We start from the raw sequence: 22,583 nt of genomic DNA on the forward strand, positions 1-22,583 counted from the left end.
GGAGTGCTCAAGTGTTGGGAAGTTGCTGTGTGGACACGACGCAGGAAGAACTCTCACCATCCAGATGCTCACTCCCCTCAGTCCCACGGGGTGCAAATCTGTGTTACCTGCAAAACCCACTGATCTACCCACAAAAAGTCGGTGTTCTGTGACCCCTCTTGAGTGACCCGGTACGGGTGACTAAGGTGCAACTCAGGAGGGAAAACTCCCCTTCTTGTGAGGGTTTTTCCGGGGTGCAGTGACGGGGAGAATGTTGTGGCTGCATCTTGGCACAGCTGCTCTGCAAACGGAGCCAACATCGTGCAGAGGTCAACGCGCCCCTTCCCCAGCTGGGCCGGGCAGCGCTTCCCCCGCCCCCTGCATCCCTCCCCTCGCTCAGGGGCGGCTCTCGCCCCTCCATAAAGCCGGCGGGGCCGGGCGCTGCCCTGAGCCTGCCCTGAGCCCGCCTTGAGCCTGCCCCGGCCATGCACCCCGCGCCCCGCCGCGGCGCATCCCTGGAGGCAGCGCCGAGCCCGCGGGACCCCGCCGGGCAGGTGAGCAGCGGGATGGGCACAGGTGAGGGGACAGGGATGGGCAGGTGAGCAGCGGGATGGGCACAGGTGAGGGGACAGGGATGGGCAGGTGAGCAGCGGGATGGGCACAGGTGAGGGGACAGGGATGGGCAGGTGAGCAGCGGGATGGGCACAGGTGAGGGGACAGGGATGGGCAGGTGAGCAGCGGGATGGGCACAGGTGAGGGGACAGGGATGGGCAGGTGAGCAGCGGGATGGGCACAGGTGAGGGGACAGGGATGGGCACAGGTGAGGGGACAGGGATTGCACGGGAGCAGCGGGTTGGGCACAGGTGAGGGGACAGCCATGGCACGGGAATTGCGGGATGGGCACAGGTGAGGGGACAGCCATGGCACGGGAATCGAGGGATGGGCACAGGTGAGGGGTGCGGGATGCACAAGGGAGGAGCAGGATGGGCACGGGAGGAGCGGGATGGGATCCTCGCCGGCCGGCTCCGGGATCGGTCCTGACTTGCGGACTAAACGCCGCTTTTGTGGAGTCGCAGCTCGGGCACTTCGCTGTCGCGGTTCTCAGAGCGGGGATTTGGGAAAAACGGGAGCTTTCCGGCCCCGGTTACTTGGAGAGCTGTAGCTGGAGAGCTCTGGGGTGCAGCTCCTCTGGCGCCGGTGGCAGCGTTCAGCGCCGCGGGGATTGGGATGGGATGGCTATTTCTGGATAGAAGAGGGGAAAAGTCTCCAAGTGTAAATACGAGCACATGAAGTTAAGGTAGACAAAAGCAACTTTTGGTCCATGATTGCTTAGGAGACAGAGGGTGTGATATAGCACAGAAAAACTCACTCCTAGGTTATTCCACATTACAGTGGGAATGTGCTTAGTGCATCAGACTAAAGACCAGAAAAAAATCCACACTCATTCATTGACTGCAGTTACTGATACTGTGCAGTTGATAAAGTCTGTTAAATTCCTTGAGAAGACAAGAAAGCTGACCGTAATGGAGTAAAGTTTCACAAAAACATTGCTTTGCTGTATCCCTCAGATACTTGGAAGCCAAATCAGCTGTTCAGCACAGCTTTCGATTTGGTGTCTGAGAGCTAAATCTGAGGAAGAACTTTGGTGTGGCTGGAAAATGAAACGTGATATCTTGTCATGTTACTCCTTAATCTGATGTCTTCACCCTTCCCTAGAAGTGTGTCAAAAGGACAGTGACAAAGTAAACAGCTACTTAAAGGGAGGAGAATATAAAATGCCCATTGACACTTTATATTAATCATGATTAATGTCAATCAGTATCAAATCTTTTGAAAATATTTTTTTTCTTCAATTTATGGCTCTAGAATGTAATTTTTTTAAAAGGTAAATATGTTTGGATAATTTAAAATCTTGGTTGTCCCTTAATATAAAGAATTAAAGCACAAAATATGCACCCTCAAATAACCCTCTCTCAGTGAATATCTTTTGGGGAGAGGGACAAAGGGAAGATAATTGCTATGGGTTCCAAAAAGTGTGATCTTTAACCAGACAACACCTAATTATCGATCTAAATAAAGACTTTAGATTACCCCTGTGTTTGTATGTTTTCATCAAGACTGAGTCAGGCTCATGGAAAGTCAGTTAATGATTTACATAATTAATAAAAAACATCAATGCAATATTAATTCCCCTTTCACCTTCCAAGAAGCTCAAATGTGTTACCATGCAAAGGAAAAGTGTCAGATTTTATTAGAGCTGAGTTACTGATAGAGGATAAAATACAAATGAAGGTGCAGGCATTGGAGGAGAGGAATTGTTTTTGCATTACCATTTTATCTTTGTGCCTTGCACCCAAATGGTTGCTGCATTACTGTCTTCAGTTCATTTTTTAATTGAAAGCAAAAGACTAGCTTTGGTGTAGGGTTAAATACATAAATGGTGTGCATTTGGCATTGTAAACATCTCAATTTCTCTTGTCCAATTTGTAATGTGTAGGTTAGAGGTAATTTCTAGAGCTTAATATAAGAATATTCTCTGTTTTGTTGCATTTTCTGCATTGATCTCTTAAACATATGACTTTATAGATATTGTTATCTGGTCCTAGACACAAGGTTAGTTGCAGCAGCACAACACGAAAGAAGAACATTAGTTTTTGGAGCAGGTAGTCTGTCCCAGCTGTGCACCTTATAACATTGCATGCAACTGTGCCAAATCTCATAAAGGCTGATCTGGGCTTAAGTCAACCATCCTAAATGTGGAGTCAAGCAAACACGCTGCATATTAGACATTTATGTAAACCATTTATTGCCTTCAAAGACAACCATCTAACTCTACTTGTGATGGAGACTTCTTTGCACCCAGCTTCTCCTACAGCAGCATCATCTGAATGGGATTTGACTCACACAAATGGCCTCTCTGCACTTGAGAAACAACCAGTGACCTGTATGTAATCGTGGCGTTCATAGCTTTTTCTTTCCTGCTTGAAGTACCTTTGCTCAGTTGCCTGTTCCTGGCTCCTGTAAGCATGATCTGACACTGAATTGAGATGTGAAAGCTGCAGGCTGCTCAGCTGAACCCAGACTGGGCCTACAACACACTTTCAGCAGAGAATTTGATGTCTGGACTCAGGCTGATGGAGATCAGTGACTTTGGTGTGGTGGTCTGACACTGTTGTCCAGGCTCATCATATAATGGCAACTCATTAGAGGTGGGAACCCTGACAGAAATCTGGATATTTTCACTAGCATCAGTGAGCCTGGACCTTTTCCATAGGACACAACTTTGGAATCCCAAAGAGCTCATATCTAACAACCTGCTTAAAACCTTAGAGCAGCATCAAATGTCTGCCTCATTGTAAATCATTCAATCTAAGATGAAAGTAATGTAATATTTTGTGAGGCAGATTATCATCTTAATCTGAAAGGTGAATGAGAACATTTTGATAAGAGATGGGAAAAATCTGTTTTTTATTTTTGAACTTCTGAGTTATGGGTGGAAACATTTAACTGCTCACCATTGTCCGTTTTAAAGAGGTTGAGGCTGAAGTGACTGTAGAAGGGAATCAGTGGAACTGGTGTGTTTTGATTGCATTTTTGTTTTGCTCTTTTAATTTCTGAAAATTTCTCAATATAGCCATATGTTTAAAAGCTGTGTCAGATCAAAAAATAATTCCAAAAAGCAGTAATGTGCCTTCATTGTTCCTCTCCTCTTTCTCGCTGACTCATTCAGAAACCTCACCTTTTATTCCTTGTTTTTTTGCAAGGTTTGAAGACATATGAGACAGAGCCTCTGCTTATAGACCTTGCATTTTTTCTTTACTTTGCATTTTCCCAGTTCTTAACTGTTTCATTATTATCTCTATTTATGGCCTGGCTACATGTAGCTAAGAATATGGTCTGTGATATCTGCTGATTTCCACAGTGAGGCGTGTGATCACTAGTAAGGTACAAAACCACATGGTCTGACAGTGTGGGATGTCTGAATTTTTAGTGTGTGATTTGGGTGATTATGCCAAGGGTTTGACATATGAATTAGGGGACATGGCAGATGGAGCAGCTTGGTTGTGGTTGATCAGATTGGGACTGTCTCTATAGCCAAAACATTCTGGTCAGCAAAACATTTTACCTCCTTAGGCTTGTCTCCTCAGTCTATGAAAACAGTATTTTACAGTTACATAATGAGAGAAATGCAGTGATTTTTCAGTTCTGATCTACTGAATCCTGATTCATTGGTATTTCAATCTCTCACAGATTCTCCACGTCCCTAACTTTATGCCTGTTATTGTGTAATGATTAAATTCATGATTTTCCTTCTGTGGTTGATCAATCAAAGTACAGCATTACCCCAAGACAATGTGAAATGTAAAACCTTACACTTCTTGCACTACTATCCATTCTAACAAATTTTGTTTGTTTGCATCTAGTTAAGCAAGTCAACTTACATGATGATTGAAGATAATAAAGAGAATGAAGACCATGCAAATGAAAGGGGAAGGACAGCCATCATTTTTTCCTTGAAGAATGAAGTTGGAGGACTTGTAAAAGCATTAAAACTCTTTCAGGTGTGTACGTTATAACCATACTGCTACTCTGCATTTTTAAGTTGTAAGGGTAGTTTTGGGAACGCACTAGTATTAATTACATCTATTTATTAAGAACGTGATTCTTAAACTGGCTCCCACTTTGCACCCAAAATTACCCATGAAGGCAAATTTTCTGTACTGTGTTGAGTGCAGTGCCCTTGTCACACTGCCCAGCCAGACTGAAGGTGACAGAGGAGCTGCAATTGCAGAACTCCTGGGCAGGTATGATGTGAGGAATATGTGCAGTGCCACTGTGGTCTGGCGTGTGGCCCTGCATGTCTTAGCCTGGGGTTTTCTCAACGTTCCTAATACAAAACACATGATTAAATAATTTTTCAGATTAAAGAGAAGTGAAATTTATGCCCTGCAAAGTACTGCTTTTAAATCCCTTGCTTGCTTGTGAGATAATTACATGGTGAATTGATTGGCATTTTGGTCAATTTTGCTAATCAGCTTCCTATGGGAAGGATGAAAGAAAAAGGTCTATGAATTTAAACCTCCTGACTGTGTCTTTATGTGCTTCCTGAATGTAAATAAAACTGAAAGAATACAGGTTTGCTTTCATTTTTTTCTGACTTGAAAATCAAACCTTTCCCCCTCTCCAATAAGCAAATTGCTATCAAGAGGTCCAATTAACTAAAATAGCTTCATAGAGGTGGTGAATAGTCCATGACAGTAGAATATTAGTTTGAAAAACTATTTTAATTTTTAGTCAATTGTTTTTAGTCTATCTCTTTGCAAATATAACTCCTTACTAAACAGGAGAAGCATGTAAATCTGGTACACATTGAGTCACGGAAGTCCAAGAGACGAAATTCTGAGTTTGAGATCTTTGTGGACTGTGACAGTAACAGGGAACAACTGAATGAGATCTTCCAGCTCCTGAAATCCCATGTCAACGTTGTCTCTGTGAGCTCAACGGAGCATTTCAATGTCCAGGAAGATGGTAGGTACAAAAGGCAGCTCTGATGAAAATGCAAGTCCGAAAGTGTTGGTTTGAAATCTTTTTATGGTTGTCCACATCTGCACTTGTGTAGTGTCTTCAGGCAGCTGCTACCTGCTGCTGTGCTGTGGGTGGGTGTAGTGTGGCAGGGCTGTGTTGGCTGCTGTCCCCTGCGAGCACAGGCTGTGTCAGGCTGCTGCAAATTGTGTGTCTGCTGTCTGTGCTCCTGGCCCTTCCTAGCACAGCCCAGCTGGCACCAGTGGGAGTCCTGCATCCCTGCAGGTCAATGCAGGCTGGCCTGTAGGCAAAGTCTGACTGCAGGGCTGTGTACACGACGATAGCAGAGGTGTAATACTGACAGATCCCAGCTCAATTAAGACACTGGAGAGAGTGGAAGATGGATCCTGCAATTTCTTCATGTAGCTCTTGATTTCATTATCGTTTTTACCCACTTTTAATAATAACTGGCTGCTCATATTAGGATGAAAGAGGTGCCTTTTACCTTTAGATACTCCATATCGTGTTCACCTTTACTTCTAATTAAAGAGATGCCCAAAGTCCAGGAAAGTGGGAAGCTGGCCCCATGTATTTTTCAGGCATTGTGCTTGGGAAGGAGAGATCTGGTGCTCTTGGACAGGCTTACTTTAGTCCTAAGTAAGGGGAAATTCAATCTAAATGATGTTCTGACAGTAAACTCAAGAGCATCGAGGCAGAAAACCAGAGTATTAGCTGCTCTGCCAAGAGCTTGGCAAAAAACCCTCTTAGGCTAAAAATAACCCCAAAGTAGTTGGTAGCAAAACTGTAATGGTGTACCTCTCTCAGGCTGCAGGGTCTCCTTCTCTCTTCCCCCCCAAACCCCTCAAGGCAAAGCTGGATGTTTCCGAGGTACATAACCACGGAGAAACATCCATTTCCAGTGGTCATTAAGGCAGCACAGGAAGACTCTGACCTGCTCCCATTCTGCCCACAGGCTACAGGCAAATCACTTCTGCTCCCCTTTGCACACTTCGTGCCCTACAAGATCCCTGGGCTGTGTAGGAGACCTCATCTCCATGGGATTCTCTACATGCTACTCTAACAATAGTGAAGGGCCAGAGAAACCCACGGTAACTGCTTCCTTCCCGGAGGCTCTGGAGCTGGCTGTGCTCTGCAGGCAGACTGTGGCAGTGACCGAGGAGGAAGTGTGAGCTGGAGGCTGGTGCCAGATAGGCAGAGGACTCCCTTGTCTTATTCATGCCCCTTTAATTTATAGATCGAGCTGTAACCGCCATAGCCATACTCAAAAGTAGCGTTTCCTCCCTCAGTGTGCTCGGTGTTATTAATAATCTTGTGGATTTCATGCGTTCCCTAGACATGGAGAATGTTCCCTGGTTTCCGAAGAAGATCTCAGATTTGGATAAGTGTGCAAACCGGGTGCTGATGTACGGCTCTGACTTGGATGCTGACCATCCCGTAAGTACTTTTCCCTCCAGACACCCAGTCCATAGTCAAAAACATACTTTGTGGAGCTGACTGGAAAATATTGCCACTTTTCCTCCTCACTTTCCTCTCCTCTCCTTCAATGGTGCCTCTGGGGGTCTGAGAATTTTCTCTTGGGGATTTCTTGTCTCTTTCTTAGTTCCGGGAAGACTGACTGAATTCAGTTCATGTGCTTTCCTGCGGGGCTTATGTGTGCAAGAGCTCCAGGTCTGGGCCCTGAGTGGTCACACAAAAATTAAAAAAACTGATAAAAAGTAAAAAGCTATTTTGAGGCAGGCTTACTTCCTCCTCTTTCTTTCTTCCTTACTGGAGCAACCAAACTGGTATTTGGGTTGTGCAAGTGGGAAATTTGTTCTGTAACTTAGAATAGTCAAGCAAGTAACAAACTTTCTATAAATACTGATATGACTAAAGTGAATCCTTGTCTATGGAATTTATAGTTGCATGCATAAAACAACTGATCCTTACTTTGGAGTAATTGTTGTTTAGTTCACATCTATTAAACATTTCAGACTACAGCTATGAGTTCCCTGCTCTCTCCTTTCACTCTTACACATCACACTTTTATATCCCCCAACTGAAGAAATGTCAAGTGTCCTGTATTAAATGGATTTATTTATTACAGCTTGGAAACTCACTGAACTGTGTTGTCCTCCTTCTCCCCACCAGGGTTTCAAAGACAATGTCTATCGCAAGAGGCGGAAGTATTTTGCAGACCTGGCTATGAACTACAAACAGTAAGCTTGAATTCTTCCAGAAGGAGCCTTCTGGGTGCTTTGAAATAATAGCAGAGTGGACTGTGAAGAGCTCACCTTCCTGGGCTCAGATCAGGCTGAGACACATTGAGCTCGGGAATCAGCGCCAAGGGGGTGAAAGGAAGTGAGATGTAAGACAAGATAAGAAGGTGGATCGAGGCAGCTCTGGTCAGCCTGAGGGCAAGTGGATTGGGCGGCTGCTCTGCAAAGGAGAGGGAGGGGAGGCAAATCCCAATATACAGCCCAGTGACCACTGAGAGTAAACTTTCTGGGCCAGTGTTAACTCTTGAATTTTCTTTCCCGGTTCAAACTAGTGTGTGTGATGTGTAGATAAGAAGTTTTCTGTGAAAAGAAATTCCAAGAGCTTCTGTCTTTAGAGATGCTGCTTGGGGGGAGGGAGCTCTTAAAGCAGTAAGAGTTTCATAATTCAGTGCTTTAAATTCTTTCTAAACATGATTTTCATGTTGATGTGGCCTGATTGAATTTGGGTGTAAACTTCCTCAATTGGAAACGACCTAGAAAAGGTGTGTATTTAGAGCTCTATTACAGTGTGTTTAATGCAACTGGTTACTCCAGCTGATTACTGTAAATGTGTGGTTGACAGAGATTCCCTTGGGAAAGCATTTTCCATACCAGCTCCCTAGCATGGAAACGCAGTGTAACAGTGCCCTTGCCATAATCCAATTTATTCAAGGTCCTGAGGACTAAATAGGAAAGAGAGACTAAAATTAATATGCTCACACAGGCACTTGTCTCCTCTGCACAGAGGTATGATTTTTACCTGATGTGTATATTTAGCTGCTGTCACCCAACATGTTGTTAATTTAGAGAACTCTCCTTTCCTAAAACAAATTAAAAATAATTGCAGACTTAGAAATCCAGCAGGGAAAAGGATGTGTTATCAGTTCCTGAAGCTGTGAAGAAGAGATTTTGCAGGTATTTTAAACTTTACTCTTGCCATTAAACGACTAAGAAACTGTTTACAGAACCAAAGTTTTATAGGAGGTCAATGCAAAGATTCCTGACAACTGGTTAAAGTGAAAAAAAGGGCAAGTCCTTAGACTAAAAGCTTTCCAGGACACAGACCAGATCTCACCGTTTATTTGACAATGTCTAATGCCAGCTGTCACAGTCATATAGGTGTTAAATGCTAATAGTAGATAAATGAATCACGCCTTATTAGCCATTTACCAAGGAATGTCCTTTCTTCCTCTTCTGCTTGCAGTGGTGACCCAATTCCCAAGATTGAATTCACTGAGGAGGAGATCAAGACTTGGGGGACTGTGTACCGAGAGCTTAAAAATCTTTACCCAACTCACGCCTGCAGAGAATACCTTAAAAACCTACCTTTGCTCACCAAACACTGTGGGTACAGGGAAGACAACATCCCCCAGCTGGAAGATGTGTCCCGCTTCCTGAGAGGTAACGTGCTAATTTTCTAAAATTTTCTAATTTTCAAAATAAACTGAGATCCATAGCAAATCACACTATTTTGTGGGCATAAGGAAATGTCCTTGGTGACTTGTATTCATTCTGGTCCTTTAAGAGGCCTTTTGGGCATCTGTTGTTTAATATATTGTGTCATCAATGCATACAGAGATATTTGAGGGGCAGTGTCTGAAAAGATTGTTAGGATTCGCTAAGGTGATACCTGGCTGTATTGCTGACTTTAGGCATGGAATCCTAGGAAATCCATTGGCAGGAGGTAGGGCCGTTTTTAATAAATGTTGCTCATTCTCAAGCCTAAGCCTAGTTTTTCTAATTGTGCCCATTTTGAGCCAAGGCAGTGCTGTGGCTTTTACCTCAGTTACAGCAGGAAAGCTGACAACATTGTGCATCCCATGCTAAATTAATGTACAGTTTCTCTGTTCAATTTCAGAGCGTACAGGCTTCACCATCCGCCCTGTTGCTGGATATCTGTCACCCAGAGACTTCTTGGCAGGATTAGCATTCCGAGTTTTTCACTGCACTCAATATGTCAGACACAGCTCAGACCCTCTCTACACACCAGAGCCGTGAGTCATTTAATCTTGTGGTAGAACTTGAGAAAGTTTTGAATCTTGCTGCCCAGAGCCAAGTTACTTAAAAGCTGTTCAAGAGCACCAGCGTAAAACTGATTAAGGTGCTGAAGACTCAGCCTTCATGCTGAATGTAATGAAGTTACAGCATGCTGAAGTGCCATCTTCTTAAGTGCAGGATTTTCTAAAGTACAGCATGTTATTGGAGATCTCTTGCTGGTGTCATTGTGTGCAGTTTAATATCCAGTTGCCTTGTAAATGGGGAGCTCAGATCTTAATTTTAGGCAACTTCATTTGAAAATCTGATTTTATGCACTTACATAGAGTTGGTTTGACCTTCTGAGTCACTTTCAGATAAATGACACTTTTCTGTCTTTTGGATATTAAAGTTCAATATCCAGTTATTTTGGATATTAAAGTATCTGTTCAGTGGTGCTGCTTTTTTCCTTTGCCACAAAGGCAAATCATGAGATTTCTTGTTTTGTTTCCTTTTCCAGTGATACCTGCCATGAGCTCCTAGGCCATGTCCCTCTTTTGGCTGAACCCAGTTTTGCTCAGTTCTCCCAGGAAATTGGTCTTGCATCACTTGGGGCATCAGATGAGGCTGTCCAAAAACTGGCAACAGTACGTGTTTGGGGATTCCATCAAAACCTTTGTGCTTTATTAGGCTGATCCCACTCCACTGAATAAATTTTGAGTTTCATGTCAATATTATTAGCCACACCAGCTGCTAGATCCGTGTTTCACTGGTCCCTGGATTTTAAAACATGTAAAAATTTTCCATGCTAGGAAAAAAACAGACTTTAAAGTTGATAGGACTGTTATTTTTCTTCACTCAACTGTCAAGTAACAGTTCAACTTCTGGTGGTAGATTACTTCTTGCAGACTGAAATTTTATGGTCTACTTTCAGACAAAGTCTTCTTACTTCTGGGAACATGATTAAATGATTTGAAAGTGTTCTATTTCTTTAATGTTTGGAATGAATTAAAGTTATATGGTATTGAATGTGGTGAGTGTGAGCATTAGATACTTTTCAGTCAAGAAATTAAAATAATATAAACTAAACTAATTTTCTTGATATCAGTGTCTGGATGCCTTGGCAAAAGTATTTTAAGGTTAAAAGTAAATTTAGATGAAAAATAATTGGTGCCAGTTATACAAGAACTAGTTTGCTGATTTTTAAAATTTCCCACCTCTTGTAGCTAGTGGTAAAACTTCCACTACCTTCACTGGGAGCAGAACTAAGCCATCTATGAAAATAGGGTTCCTTTCTGTATAGCTGCAGAAATCCTGAAATACAATGAACTGAACATCTTTAATTTTACAGGACACTAAGCAAATGAGAAACAAACTGTAGTGGGCTGTTTTCATTCACTCAGAGATCCTTTCTCTCCAGTGCTTCTTTTAAGCTGAGGCTGTGATTTCATGTCAGTATTTCTCAAAACAGATTTACACCCCAATGTTCCCACTCACATTAGCAGCTTCTAGCCTAGCTGGGTAGTCTATAACATCCACCTTTCTTATGAGAAATGTGCCATCCTGTGCTTCTTCACTCTTCCATTCTGGCTTTCCTCCTCTTTAAATATCTGAAGAGGATAGCTGAGTGATGGCTATCTGATATTTGCAACTATTTGATGCTACCTACAAATAGAAAAGCTCTCATCTAGTTCACAACAGTATCTTTGCTGAAGGCTGAATTGTTTTACTTCCTTCTCTTTTTCAGTGCTACTTCTTCACAGTAGAGTTTGGCTTGTGCAAACAAGAGGGACAGCTACGAGTTTATGGGGCTGGCTTGCTCTCTTCGATTAGTGAGCTCAAGGTAAGAATGGCTATTGCTTATTTGCCTCGTTTCTTTGTACCTCATTACTATTGCCACTGTTTTGCCCTGCTTTTTATGAAGTATAATTCTTTGATGTTACAGACCAAGTAACTATTTTCAGATTAAAGCTTGATTGGTTTAACTAGATTCTGAAAATATTGCTCTTGTTTACGCATGAGCCTTGTGTCTGTGGAATCCCTTTTCTCACCCAGACTGGTAGAATACAACCATTCAAAATAATTCAGTTTGTTAAGTTTTAATCACTGTTCATCTGCAGACAAAAATATTAAGAGGAAATGCATTACAATAATCACAATCTTTTTTTATTCACTTTATCAATGTAATTTCCTCCTGGATTCTTTGGATGGTGATGTTCCTCTGACCCATGGTAACACATTACCAGCACTCACTCTCTGGCAGCGCCAAAGTCAAGCCTTTTGATCCAAAGGTCGCCTGCAAGCAAGAATGTCTCATTACAACTTTCCAGGAGGTTTACTTTGTTTCTGAAAGTTTTGAAGAAGCAAAGGAAAAGATGAGGTACAGATTCCGCTCTCCCTCCCCCTTTGTTTTATAAAAGCAGATTTGATTTTACACATCTCTCTGTAGCAGCACAAAATCCTTTTATTCTTATCACAGTTTTGTAACTATTTTTCACAGTATTGGAATTTTGGTTAGTATTTTCTTGGTCTTTCATGTACTGGGTGGGAGATATATAACAATTAGAACTATTTTTAAGTGGTTTAGAAAAGTGATTATTGATACTGCATACGGAGAATGCATTTGTGGTTTATGTCTTGTTTTTAACACTCTGTTTTGGTTATAACATACCCCTTTTTCTTTTTTTTTACCTCAATAGAGAGTTTGCAAAAACCATCAAGCGCCCCTTTGGGGTGAAGTACAATCCCTATACTCAGAGTGTGCAGATCCTGAAAGACACGAAAAGCATTGCCAGCGTGGTGAACGAGCTGCGCCATGAGCTGGACATTGTCAGCGATGCCCTCAGCAAGATGGGCAAACAGCTGGAAGTTTAACACCCTGTCAAATTGTGTGGTGCAATCCAATTCTTCCCTTTTCCCCACTGATTTCTTTCTAGGCACATAATGTGTTGTATGCAGAACTCTCTCCTTTACACATGGAAGAGTGAATGGCCCATAAGAATAACAATTTTATCTTGTTGCTCTCTGTCAAGTCCCTCACATAAATGCATTCCTCCATCCCTCTTAGATAAAAAAGGTCCAGACTTGCCTTTTAGAAGCTTTTAGGGGAGTAAAGAAATTGCTGGATTGGAGAAAAACTGTGGTCTGTGGATCAGGGCTGGGGTCAGAGGCTGCAGGAGGTGGCTTATTAGGCAAAAATGGAATAATTCACCACAGTGAGATGTCCATTTCCAACTCCAGCAGTCTATGCTGCTGATTCTACAGCACTGAAGACTTGGCAGCATAGAAGCTGTGCTAATCAGTACTTCCAAGTCTGTGCTACTACATTTGAAACTTGAATGATTACAATGCAGGCATCAGGACACAAATAGCTGGCGGTTCAACATGATAAAAGGGAGGGGTCAAATCTTGCTTGCAAAGGGATTATTCTTGCCACAAAAAGTTGCAAACATGCTCTTTGGCATGCTTCTAATATAAGGCAGAGATACAGCTGCTGTATGAAATCCTAAGTGTGTTTATTTTAAGATATCTGCTATTGGCTAAGAGGCAGGATTTTTGTTGCTGTCCTTGATACTGCACCTGAGGGAAGACCTTTCCTTACAGAGATACCATTTGCCTTTTTCCTGATTGAATTAATTTAGAAAAAAAAATATAGCAAGCCATCAAGCACTGATTTTGCATAAAGCCTAAAACCATTTCCAAATTGCAACTTAATATTCAAAATAGCTTAATAGTCTCTAAAATAACATCAAAGTTTAAAATTACACCCAGAGTCCGCAGAACACTATGCTTTATCAGTGTTCAATGATTTTATCAATGATAAATATCCTGTTGATTGCTCAGTCAGTTTTTTGACCTGCACAAGCTGCGCAAAGATAAGTTTAGTTTCTTCTTTACATGGCCTGAACGCCTTCATGTCCTATCCATCATACTACAGCTGAAAGGCCCAAGCATTTCATAGGAATTCTGTGGCTATGAAGGCAACAAACTACTTCGTAGTGTAAAGTATACCTAATTCCAAGGAGCACTTTAAAAGTGTTGGGAAGCAGCATCCTGCTGAATTGTCTGCATTTCACAGCAGCAAACTTGCATGTATTGAGGGTCCCACTATGCAGGATAGTACAGCTATCCTGCATAGCTGTACAAAGCTTCTGTCACCCGTGGTCTAGCACGGACATGTGTGCAGGATCTGAGACATTTGCGTGGGGGATCTGTGATGTGCAGGGTGTATTTAATAACACCCTAGGCACTGTTTGTTTCATAGGTAGAGCTTTATCAGGAAATCCAGAAGGTGCACTGGGAGAATGGTCTGAAATCTTAAATACACTGGAGATGCTAATCCAGGATTTTGAGAGCTTGAGAGACTTTCTTGAACCTCTGTGCTTGAAAATTAGCTCGAGTTTCATATGCTTTCTTGTAGGACACCTCTGCTCCATAATCAATTGCCAGCTATCCCTCCCAAGATATTCACTGTTTAAATCAAGACTAGACAGTTTCTATTGTGGCTACTAACCCACCATAACTTTGTTTTAAAGAGCATTTAAGATGTAGAATTATGGTCTACAACATTTATGGCTTACGCTGCACTTCATTTAAAAATAGATTTTAGGAACTTTGTCTTTCTACAGAAGAAACGTTCTTCTGAGTGAGTAGTAAGAGAGGATCTGTTCTGTCTGCTTCTGTAATAATAGCTAATATTCAGCTACAGTTTTAACAACATCGGAATTCTAACGTTGTTGAAATATACATAGGTCTGTTACTTCAAGCCTTGTCTGAACTATGTATACGTTTCAAGTAGGAATTCTTAAACTTGTTAAATTAGCACCTACTCTCAAATACTTTGTTAAAACAGCAGTTGTCTCTTTATTTGTGCTTGCGTAGTAAAAAAAAAAAAAAAAAGGTAAACTACTACAAGTAATACGGAGAAGATGCACTTCCACGACACTAACAACGTGTATGTTTGGTTTCACCCATCCGAACCTTCTGTAAAGCGGTGACAATCTAAGTACATTAAACCACTGTGGAGGCTTAAACGTCAACGAAATAAACGAGTTGCTGTAATGATCAGAATCAGCAGAGCCCTTTACTTCGGCACAGCAGCAATAAGCACAAACCTCTCGCCCGTGGCTGCGAGGTTCCGCTCCCCGTGCGGCTCAGGCTCTGCCCGCCCGCGATCCGCCCCGTGCCCGCCTCTTCCTGCCCGGCCCGGGGCGGCGGGAAGCGCCGGAGCCGCCGGCCGCTCGCCATGGAGCCGCAGCTCTTCGCCTGGGTGAGTGGGCGCTCGGCACGGCCCCGGGAGCCGGGCGGGCCGGGATCTCCTGCTGCCCGGGCGGTGGGAGGGCGGCAGGGCCGCTGTCTGCCCTCCCGGGGTGCCGCGGCCGCCGGCCCGGGGGAGCGGGGCCGCGCTGCTCCCGCCCCGCAGGGAAACAACCGCAGGCTTCACCTGCCGGGCACGGGGGGTCTGAGAGCCGTGGAAGGGCAGCCTTCAGCCTGGGCAGCTCCATTTGCTCGGCGGGGGCCGTGGCTGGTGCCGGGGCCGTGGCTGGTGCCGGCTCCCCCGTCGGGGTAGGGCGGCTGGATCCTGGAGTGATGCTGGGATACCCGCGGGTGGCTCGCAGGTCTTTCTGCACCTCATCGCGGCTTGCCGGTTACGGGAGACTTGAGATTTCATTGCGAGTTACAGGCTAAAATGGGAGCTTGTGACACACCTTCTAAAAAGCATCGCGTCTGTTTAGTGACACGCTCTAAACTGGATGTCACCAGTTGTGACAATAAGACTACAATTTGATCCGCCCGTGCAGCTCCATCCCGACATCTCACCCACCTGTTGGCTCCGGGCTGGGCCGAGCAGCCTGGTGGTTTTGTGTGAGCTGCCGGTGTTTGTGTAGGGACAACATGTTTATTGCTGAATGCGGCCTTCTAACATTCACCAGGTGCTGCATCTTTCGGGAGTGGTGGAGGATAAACTGAGAGCAGATGGGCAGGGGGAGCACAGGTGAGGTAGGGAAGGTATTCCCTGGGAAAGCTGGGAGTGTTGGGGGTGTGGAGTGTTGCTGTTACTGCAGTGTGTGGGATGGGGAAGGTTAATGGTATCCCCTTTTTGTGAATGAAGGCTGAACTGTTGGACACAGGGCTTAAATTGACTGAGAAATTCACTGACTTGTTACCATGTTGACAATTGCTGCTTTCCATGGTGGGTTGAATAGCTGTAATTTTGTACTACCTATTATTGGCATATTTCCATTTGGACCTCTTTAATTTATAAGACTTAGTTAATGAGGTGTAGGTGTTTCTGATTTACTTGTTTAGGTTCCAGAACAAGGTAGCATGTCCTTCTGTACTCATTTTGGAGGTAGCCTGTCAGAAAGCAGTGGCATGAATAAAATCTTAGTGATGAGTGAGAATCATTAGCATTAAAATTAAACATGTGGTAATCATCCTGATAGAAAGGTTTTCCACCTTAGTAACTGTGAGTCTGCAGTTGAAGCCTTAACAGGTTGCATTCCAGGGTGCTTTTTAAAATACTGGGGCTGCATGGGCACCCTTAATGACAGCAAAGTTAGGACAGTCCTGGTCTGTAATCCTGGGAATTCTATGTAATGTATTAGGGGGTTTTCAGGAGCAGGTTAACCTGTGTCATATGCCAAATATGCTTGTTTGTCCTTGGGAGCATATGTGTGCCTCTTTTGCTAACTTTCAAAAAAATGTGTTATTTTTTTATGTGCATTTGAAGGGTGCAAACAGCTATGGACAACTTGGTCTTGGTCATAAAGAGGACGTGTTGGTTCCCCAGGCACTGACAGATGTTTCCTGCACATGTCAAGACATTGCAAGCATTGCTGGAGGAGGGGGACATTCTGCAGTTACCACTGGTAAACACAGAGTGTATGGCTTTTAATCACTTTTTTTTTTCTGTTATTTCCCTGTTGGTTTGGTACTGCCACCTCTCTGTGGCTGCTGTTTCTGAGCAAGTACAATCCGTAGTTGTAAAACAGCTTCCTCCTCTGCCAATGAACTCAGTAACTGGGGGAATGGGTGAAATTCCTGTTTTTCATATATTGTGTGGTTGCTTTGTGGCTGTGTAAGGACTGTTTCTTCAGCTCTTTCTTTTCACACAACGAAGCCAAAATTTCTGTATTGAGGATGGGGGAGTGGAAAGGAGGATTCAGAGGTTATTCAATCTTAAGAAATGTTAAGGTAGGGAGCCGGAGATAACGTCGGGGCTTTGAAAGGTTCTGCTGTATGCCACAGCTAATTGTGGAAAAGAAGGAATACAGACAGATGTGGACAAGATAGACTTTTTTTGTCATGCATCTTGCTGTGAGAAGTGTCTGTCTTGCCATATGGATTGTCTGCCTTGACTGACATAGCTCTCCATAGCTGTAGTTATTCAGAGATGTTTCTGATGCATCTGAAACGTCTGCCTCTCTTACTTTTTACTTAATTGCAGTGCTGAAAGTGACACATAATCATTGTTCTTGTTTGTTACAGGATCTCACAGGTGTATGTTTCTCTTTTTAGTCTGTCAAGTTGAAAATGAATTCTTTTTTTTAATTTTTTTTTTTTGTTCTAGGTGCAGGACAACTCTTTGTATGTGGCCACAACAAAGATGGGCAGTTAGGGTTGAATCACACAGAGGATGTGCTGCGTTTTACTTTGTGCACTGCCTTGTCTGGCTTTTGTGTAAAACAAGTTGCATGTGGCTGGGATTTTACAATCATATTAGCAGGTAAATCTGTCTCTCTGAGAACTGAAGAAATATCTTAATGTAGAGAACATGCTGAAAATTCCACAATGCTATTTCTTGTGTGATGTGAGGGACCTGGACAAGCCCATGGGAACCTCAGAAAATTCAACAAACCAAGTGCAATGTCCTGCATGTGGGTCAGGACAAGCCCCAGTATCAACACAGGCTGAGGATGAACAGATGGAGAGCAGCCCTGCCCAAAAGGGCTTGGGGGTGCTGGTGATGAGAGGCTGGACATGACCCAGCCATGTGCACTCACAACCCAGAAAGCCAAACATGTCCTGGGCTGCATCCAGAGCATTGTGGGCAGCAGGGGAGGGAGGGGATTCTTCACTCTCTCTATTCTGCTCTCCTGAGACCCCACCTGCAGTGCTGCATCCTTCTCTGGGATCCCAGCACAGGAAGGGCATGGACCTGTTGGAGAGAGTCCAAAGGAGGCCACAAAGATGATCAGAGGGCTGGAGCACCCCTCCTGTGAGGAAAGGCTGAGAGAGTTGGGGCTGTTCAGCTTGGAGAAGGTCCTAGGCTTGGATAAATTCTCTTAACCTTATATGAAATTTGGTTTAGCAATGAATTCAGGATTTAGCCATTCTCTGAAACATGACACTTGAAAGACGGCTTTCACTTCATAGCAAATGCTACTGATGATCACATTCAGAAGTTCTCTAAGAGTAATGGATTCAGAATTTGTTTGCAGCCCATTATCAAGTACCCATGACATCTGTAATCAATCTTTGTGGCACCTTACTTGAGTAATCCCATCCACATGAGAAATCCCTTTGATATCAGTAGAGCAGGGTGAATAGTAAGGTACTACCTACTTTGATTAAAAATGGCATGACTGTGTGCATGGTTTTCTGTATTTTGCACATCAGACAGAGATTTAGTGAAGGAACCACCACCTGTGTAATTATACTGCTTTGTATTGTACTGTTCATTGTGGTCACACAGCAGCACAGCCCCATCATAAAATAAAGGCTGCACCTGCCCTGAGACATCTGTGATGGGGTGACCTTATTGCAACCTTTCAGAACCTTAAAGGAGCCACAGGAAAGCTGCAGAGGAACTTTGCAAGGGCATGTAGTGATGAGACAAAGGGTGAAGGCTTTAAACTGAAAAATGGCAGGTTTATATTAGTTATGAGGAAGAATCGCTTTCCTGGGAGGGTGGTGAGGCACTGGCACAGGTTGCCCAGAGGAGTTGAGGACGCCCGAACCCTGGCAGTGGTCAAGGCCAGGTTGGATGATGCTCTGAGCAGCCTGGTCTAGTGGAAGGTATCCCTGTCCGTGGCACAGAGTTGGAACTGGATGACCTTTAGGTCCAACCCAAACTGTTCTATGATTCCATGTGCTGGTACTCACAGGTTTTAATCTACTTGCCTTGCAAGCTAAATCACTCAGTGTTCTGTGTGTCCCAGTGAACTTGAGACCTTTTCTGGACATGATGTGTAAGACCAGAAGCCTTTGGCCTCAGGGGCTTTGTAAGGGGACATGTTAGGTCATTTCTTGAGCTACTTGGCTGTGTTATTTTGCTTGTCATAATGTTACTATGCTATTGCTTGCAGATTCCTGATCCTGCTCTAACACCTCATTTCTTGCAGGATCTGGCCTAGTGCTGTCCTGTGGGTCAAACTCTTTTGGACAACTGGGACTTCCTCAAATTTCAGGTCCGTGCTTGATTCCACAAAAGATTGAGGTAAAGATTTAAAAGGTGTTGTGCTTTATATTGCTTCCAGCTGCTTACAGAGGTCATCTGACCAGACTCCAACTAATTTTTATAGTGCCTATCTATCACAGATAACCTTACAAAGTAAAGCCCCAAAGGTGGTCATCGACCTAGAAGTGAAAAGCTGTGACTGCTTTTCTTGTTGCGTGAGGAAGTTTCCCACTTTTAACAGAAAGTTTTCTCTTTCACTTCTCAGACAAGAAATTTAGCATCATGGCTTGTGCCAGCTATTCCTTTGTTGCTTTTTTAATGTAGGAGAAGGAGGACGGGTGATCCCTTGGGTGACCTCTAGTGAGTAGGAGTTAATTCACTTGACGTTTCTCTGCCCTTGATATTTTCTGAGAGCATTCATTGCAATATGTTGCCTTAAAATTTGGTAGTATTGACAATGCTGATTTGAATCTCTCTCATCCCTCACCACACAGGCTATTTGTGTGGAATATTTGCTCTTTGGGTTGGTATCCCTTAAATGCTTGGGCTTGATACCACCTATTTTAAATACACCTGCTGCTTTTTTAAATACACCAAGGATATCCAGAGGGTTTGCAAAACCCTGTAACAGCAAGACAGGATGGGATGGGAGGTAACAGAAAAGGGAAACTTCCACATGATTCCTGACATCTGTTGCTGTGGAGGGAAACTTTAAGGTTTTTCTTCAGTGGAAAAAAAAATTCCACCTGTAACTTGGCAGGACTGATGGAACACAGTACTGCCTGTCACCAGTGTTTACTGTGGAGATTTTGGTGTTATTCTTGAGGAACACTGAGTTAAAATTAAGAAATAAAAGTATTTTTGTCACCAAGGTTTCTTCTTTCATGTGAATATTTTGGCTGTGTTTTTTTATTTATTGTCACAAAGCTGTGCATCTAGTTGCTTTGCTTGATTTATTTTTTTATTTTTTGAAGATGTTCTCACTAATTTTAATTGGACAAAATTTACTTTGTAATTCCAAAACATGAAGGCTGGAATTGCGAGAACTATTTTCATAGTGTTTCACTCCTGTTTGGCCTATTTTGTTTTTAGAAGCACTAAATGCAAAATGGAACTAAAATATATTTTTCTTTTATTTGAATAGTCTCTCAAAGAGAAGGTGGTGAATGTTGCGGCAGGACTGAGACATGCCCTTGCTGTTACAGGTAAATTTGTCATAATTTTAACATCTTTTCAGTAACAAATGAAATGGAATTTTAATGGCCTGGTGGGGGAGAGGGAGAAAAAGAAGATGAAAGTTATCTTAGCTACTATTTATTTTAAATATTGCAGGGAAAATATGCTTGAAAGTCAAGTACTGTAAGATTTTGGTACAAATTAACATGAGCTGTGCTGGAAACATCTTCCTGGAAAATCATGGTGAAGAACTTTCTCCAGGAACTCAGAGCGATGGTTTATCAACAAGTTAATTTTCTCATGGGTGGAAAACATACTGATTTCTTTCCTTCTCTTCTGAAGCAAAACATAGAATGAGTTTTTTTCAGGAAAAAAATGTTTCTGGTCAGTCAAAATATCTTCTTAGGATTTAAATTCATTATAGTAGGCAAAGTAATTTAAGTTTAAATGAGATGCTTCAAAATGGAACTGCACATAAAATGTGGCTTTTTTAATGATGTCATTGAAATTGACACCTGGAGAATCACAAGAATGAAATGAAATATTTCTTCTGCTTTATTACAGACTCTGAGTTTGTTCATAGTATAACAGTAGAAATCAAACCCTTCCTTTTGGCATGGTTGTGTTAAAACTGAGGAACAACAAGCTGTGCCTTCTTTTGTATTTATTTTAGTTTTGCATGAACTTTAGTATGGATTCCAGGTAGTGGAGCAGAAGGTGCAAAGGAGATGCTTGGAAGAATAGTGGGATTTCTGGTGCTCTTATGAGTAGTGGGAATTGAGATTCCGTGTGCTGTACCACACAAATTGGCATCAAGAGAGGGAAGCGGATGAGAAAATGCAAGAGCTTTGTATCCATTCCTGTGGTACTGCAGCCATGGGATTTCTGAGTCTCCAATAGTTCCTACTTTCTTAGTTTTCTTACCTGCATAATGAAACTGTGCTTGTTGACTTCACCAGGATTATCTGAATGGTTTTTGGCATAAAGCTCTTTTAAAGTGTAGTTTGAATCAGTGAAAGTGACTTGAATTTCACAGGTTCATTGACCTGTGAAATGATTTTTTGTTGGTGGTTGGTGCGTTTTAATCTCTTTTATCTGTGTTTGCTCTGAAAAGCCAGTGGTTTGGTGCTGCAGTGGGGAACTGGGATGGCATCTCGGGCAAAACGTGCAAGCCAAGGAAAAGCTCTTCCCCCATTCTTAACAGCAAAGGAGCCCTGTGAAGTGACAGGTAATCCAGGAATCTGCTTCCTTTGTATGGGTAGATAGAGCAGAAATATAATCTGGAGTGGTCTGTGCCTTCCTTTTTACAACACCACGTGGTATTATAAACATGTAGTGGAGTGCCTGAAGGACAGAATGGTTACACAAGTTCATAATCTGTGGGGAAAATGAGAGTCTTGCAAAGTCTGTGGCCCAAAGGCAGAACCTTTTGTTGTAAAAGTCATCACCATCCTGTTACATCCAGTATGCATGCCTGTGTGTGAAATTGCACCTGCTGTGGAAATTTTATGTGGCTAAATTTTTCCTAGGCCTGGAAGATGTGAAGGTGAAGATAGTTGCTGCAGGCTCCTATCATTCGATGTCCCTCACAGGTAGGCCTCAGGTATGGAGGTGAAACTCCTCACCCTGCAAAGGTTTCTCTGCTTTTGAAACGTTTGTCATTTTTGTTAAACTGGTGAGATTTGGTCTGGCCTAGTTAGTGCTGGTAATTGTTTTGTGATGGTTTTGGACTCTCAGAAATTTCCTTTTGCTTTGAGAGCTGGCTTCGTGTTTCGAATTCTCTGAATTCTGTGTGTTTTTCTTGGGGTCAGGTGTGACTTAGCCCTTATGTAATCCAGGGTCTGGGCTCTGAATTTCTGGCTGGAAACTCTGAAAGTGATGCCTAAAACCAGGCTACCTGAAACTCAAGCCAAGACAAATTAGAAATATAAAAAGCAGACAAATTTATTCAAGGCCTTCAAGGTACATTCAGGCAAGCAAAGTCCCCCTTGGGGGACTACACCCAAAATGGACCCCAGGTCACGAGCTCTTCACATTTTATAAGTTCTGTCCTATTAGCATATTGCCCCCTAATTCTCCAATGACTCCCTTAGGTGATGATATTAACCCCAGGCCCACTTCCCCCCAACTCACAGTTGTTAAAGTATTTTTGGGCCCTAGGGCAGCTAATGTGTCCTTGGACCTCTATTCAGAGGGATTTGTTTTGGCTAAAGGAGCTGGGAACAGAGGTTTTGAGCACTTTAAAAGAAGCGCAGAACTACACCAAGTTA

General features: G+C 43.0%; 2 protein-coding genes across 7 annotated transcripts in view; both read left to right on the top strand.

The window, feature by feature from the left end:
- Positions 1 to 444: 444 nt before the first annotated feature.
- Positions 445 to 14,804, top strand: TPH1 (tryptophan hydroxylase 1). 3 transcript variants are annotated; one of them, XM_085062953.1, is made up of 11 exons: positions 445 to 555; positions 4,404 to 4,541; positions 5,325 to 5,508; positions 6,857 to 6,957; positions 7,654 to 7,721; positions 8,965 to 9,161; positions 9,619 to 9,754; positions 10,255 to 10,381; positions 11,482 to 11,577; positions 11,981 to 12,114; positions 12,434 to 14,804. In XM_085062953.1, the coding sequence occupies exons 2-11, from the start codon at positions 4,422 to 4,424 to the stop codon at positions 12,606 to 12,608; spliced, it is 1,338 nt and encodes a 445-aa protein (XP_084919079.1). In that variant the 5' UTR covers positions 445 to 555; positions 4,404 to 4,421; the 3' UTR covers positions 12,609 to 14,804. The 3 variants fall into 3 exon arrangements, with proteins under 3 accessions (XP_084919079.1, XP_084919078.1, XP_084919081.1); XM_085062952.1 differs by having other exon boundaries at positions 458 to 533; XM_085062955.1 differs by lacking the exon at positions 445 to 555 and adding an exon at positions 748 to 775.
- A 60-nt stretch (positions 14,805 to 14,864) lies between these two features.
- SERGEF (secretion regulating guanine nucleotide exchange factor) overlaps positions 14,865 to 22,583 on the top strand; it is a 139,680-nt gene continuing 131,961 nt past the window's right edge. For 3 of the 4 annotated variants that reach the window (XR_014852708.1, XM_085062956.1, XM_085062958.1), the window contains exons 1-7: positions 14,865 to 15,003; positions 16,468 to 16,606; positions 17,308 to 17,463; positions 19,082 to 19,176; positions 20,282 to 20,342; positions 21,428 to 21,541; positions 21,843 to 21,905. Coding sequence is in view for 3 of the 4 variants with exons in the window: in XM_085062956.1 (XP_084919082.1) it covers positions 14,980 to 15,003; positions 16,468 to 16,606; positions 17,308 to 17,463; positions 19,082 to 19,176; positions 20,282 to 20,342; positions 21,428 to 21,541; positions 21,843 to 21,905 (652 nt within the window). In the remaining variant the exon portion in view is untranslated. The remainder of the gene's footprint in view (positions 15,004 to 16,467; positions 16,607 to 17,307; positions 17,464 to 19,081; positions 19,177 to 20,281; positions 20,343 to 21,427; positions 21,542 to 21,842; positions 21,906 to 22,583) is intronic. The other variant, XM_085062957.1, reaches the window with a different exon arrangement.

The sequence above is a fragment of the Lichenostomus cassidix genome, chromosome 5 (assembly GCF_008360975.1).
Source record: "Lichenostomus cassidix isolate B80296 chromosome 5, HeHo_3.0, whole genome shotgun sequence".
Lineage (NCBI taxonomy): Eukaryota > Metazoa > Chordata > Aves > Passeriformes > Meliphagidae > Lichenostomus > Lichenostomus cassidix.

Coding starts and splice junctions, on each gene's coding strand:
- TPH1 (XM_085062952.1), top strand. CDS start 465: ATGCACCCCGCGCCCCGCCGCGGCGCATCCCTGGAGGCAGCGCCGAGC. Junction 7,722..8,964: donor CTGGCTATGAACTACAAACA/GTAAGCTTGAAT, acceptor TTCTGCTTGCAG/TGGTGACCCAATTCCCAAGA. Junction 9,755..10,254: donor CCTCTCTACACACCAGAGCC/GTGAGTCATTTA, acceptor TTCCTTTTCCAG/TGATACCTGCCATGAGCTCC.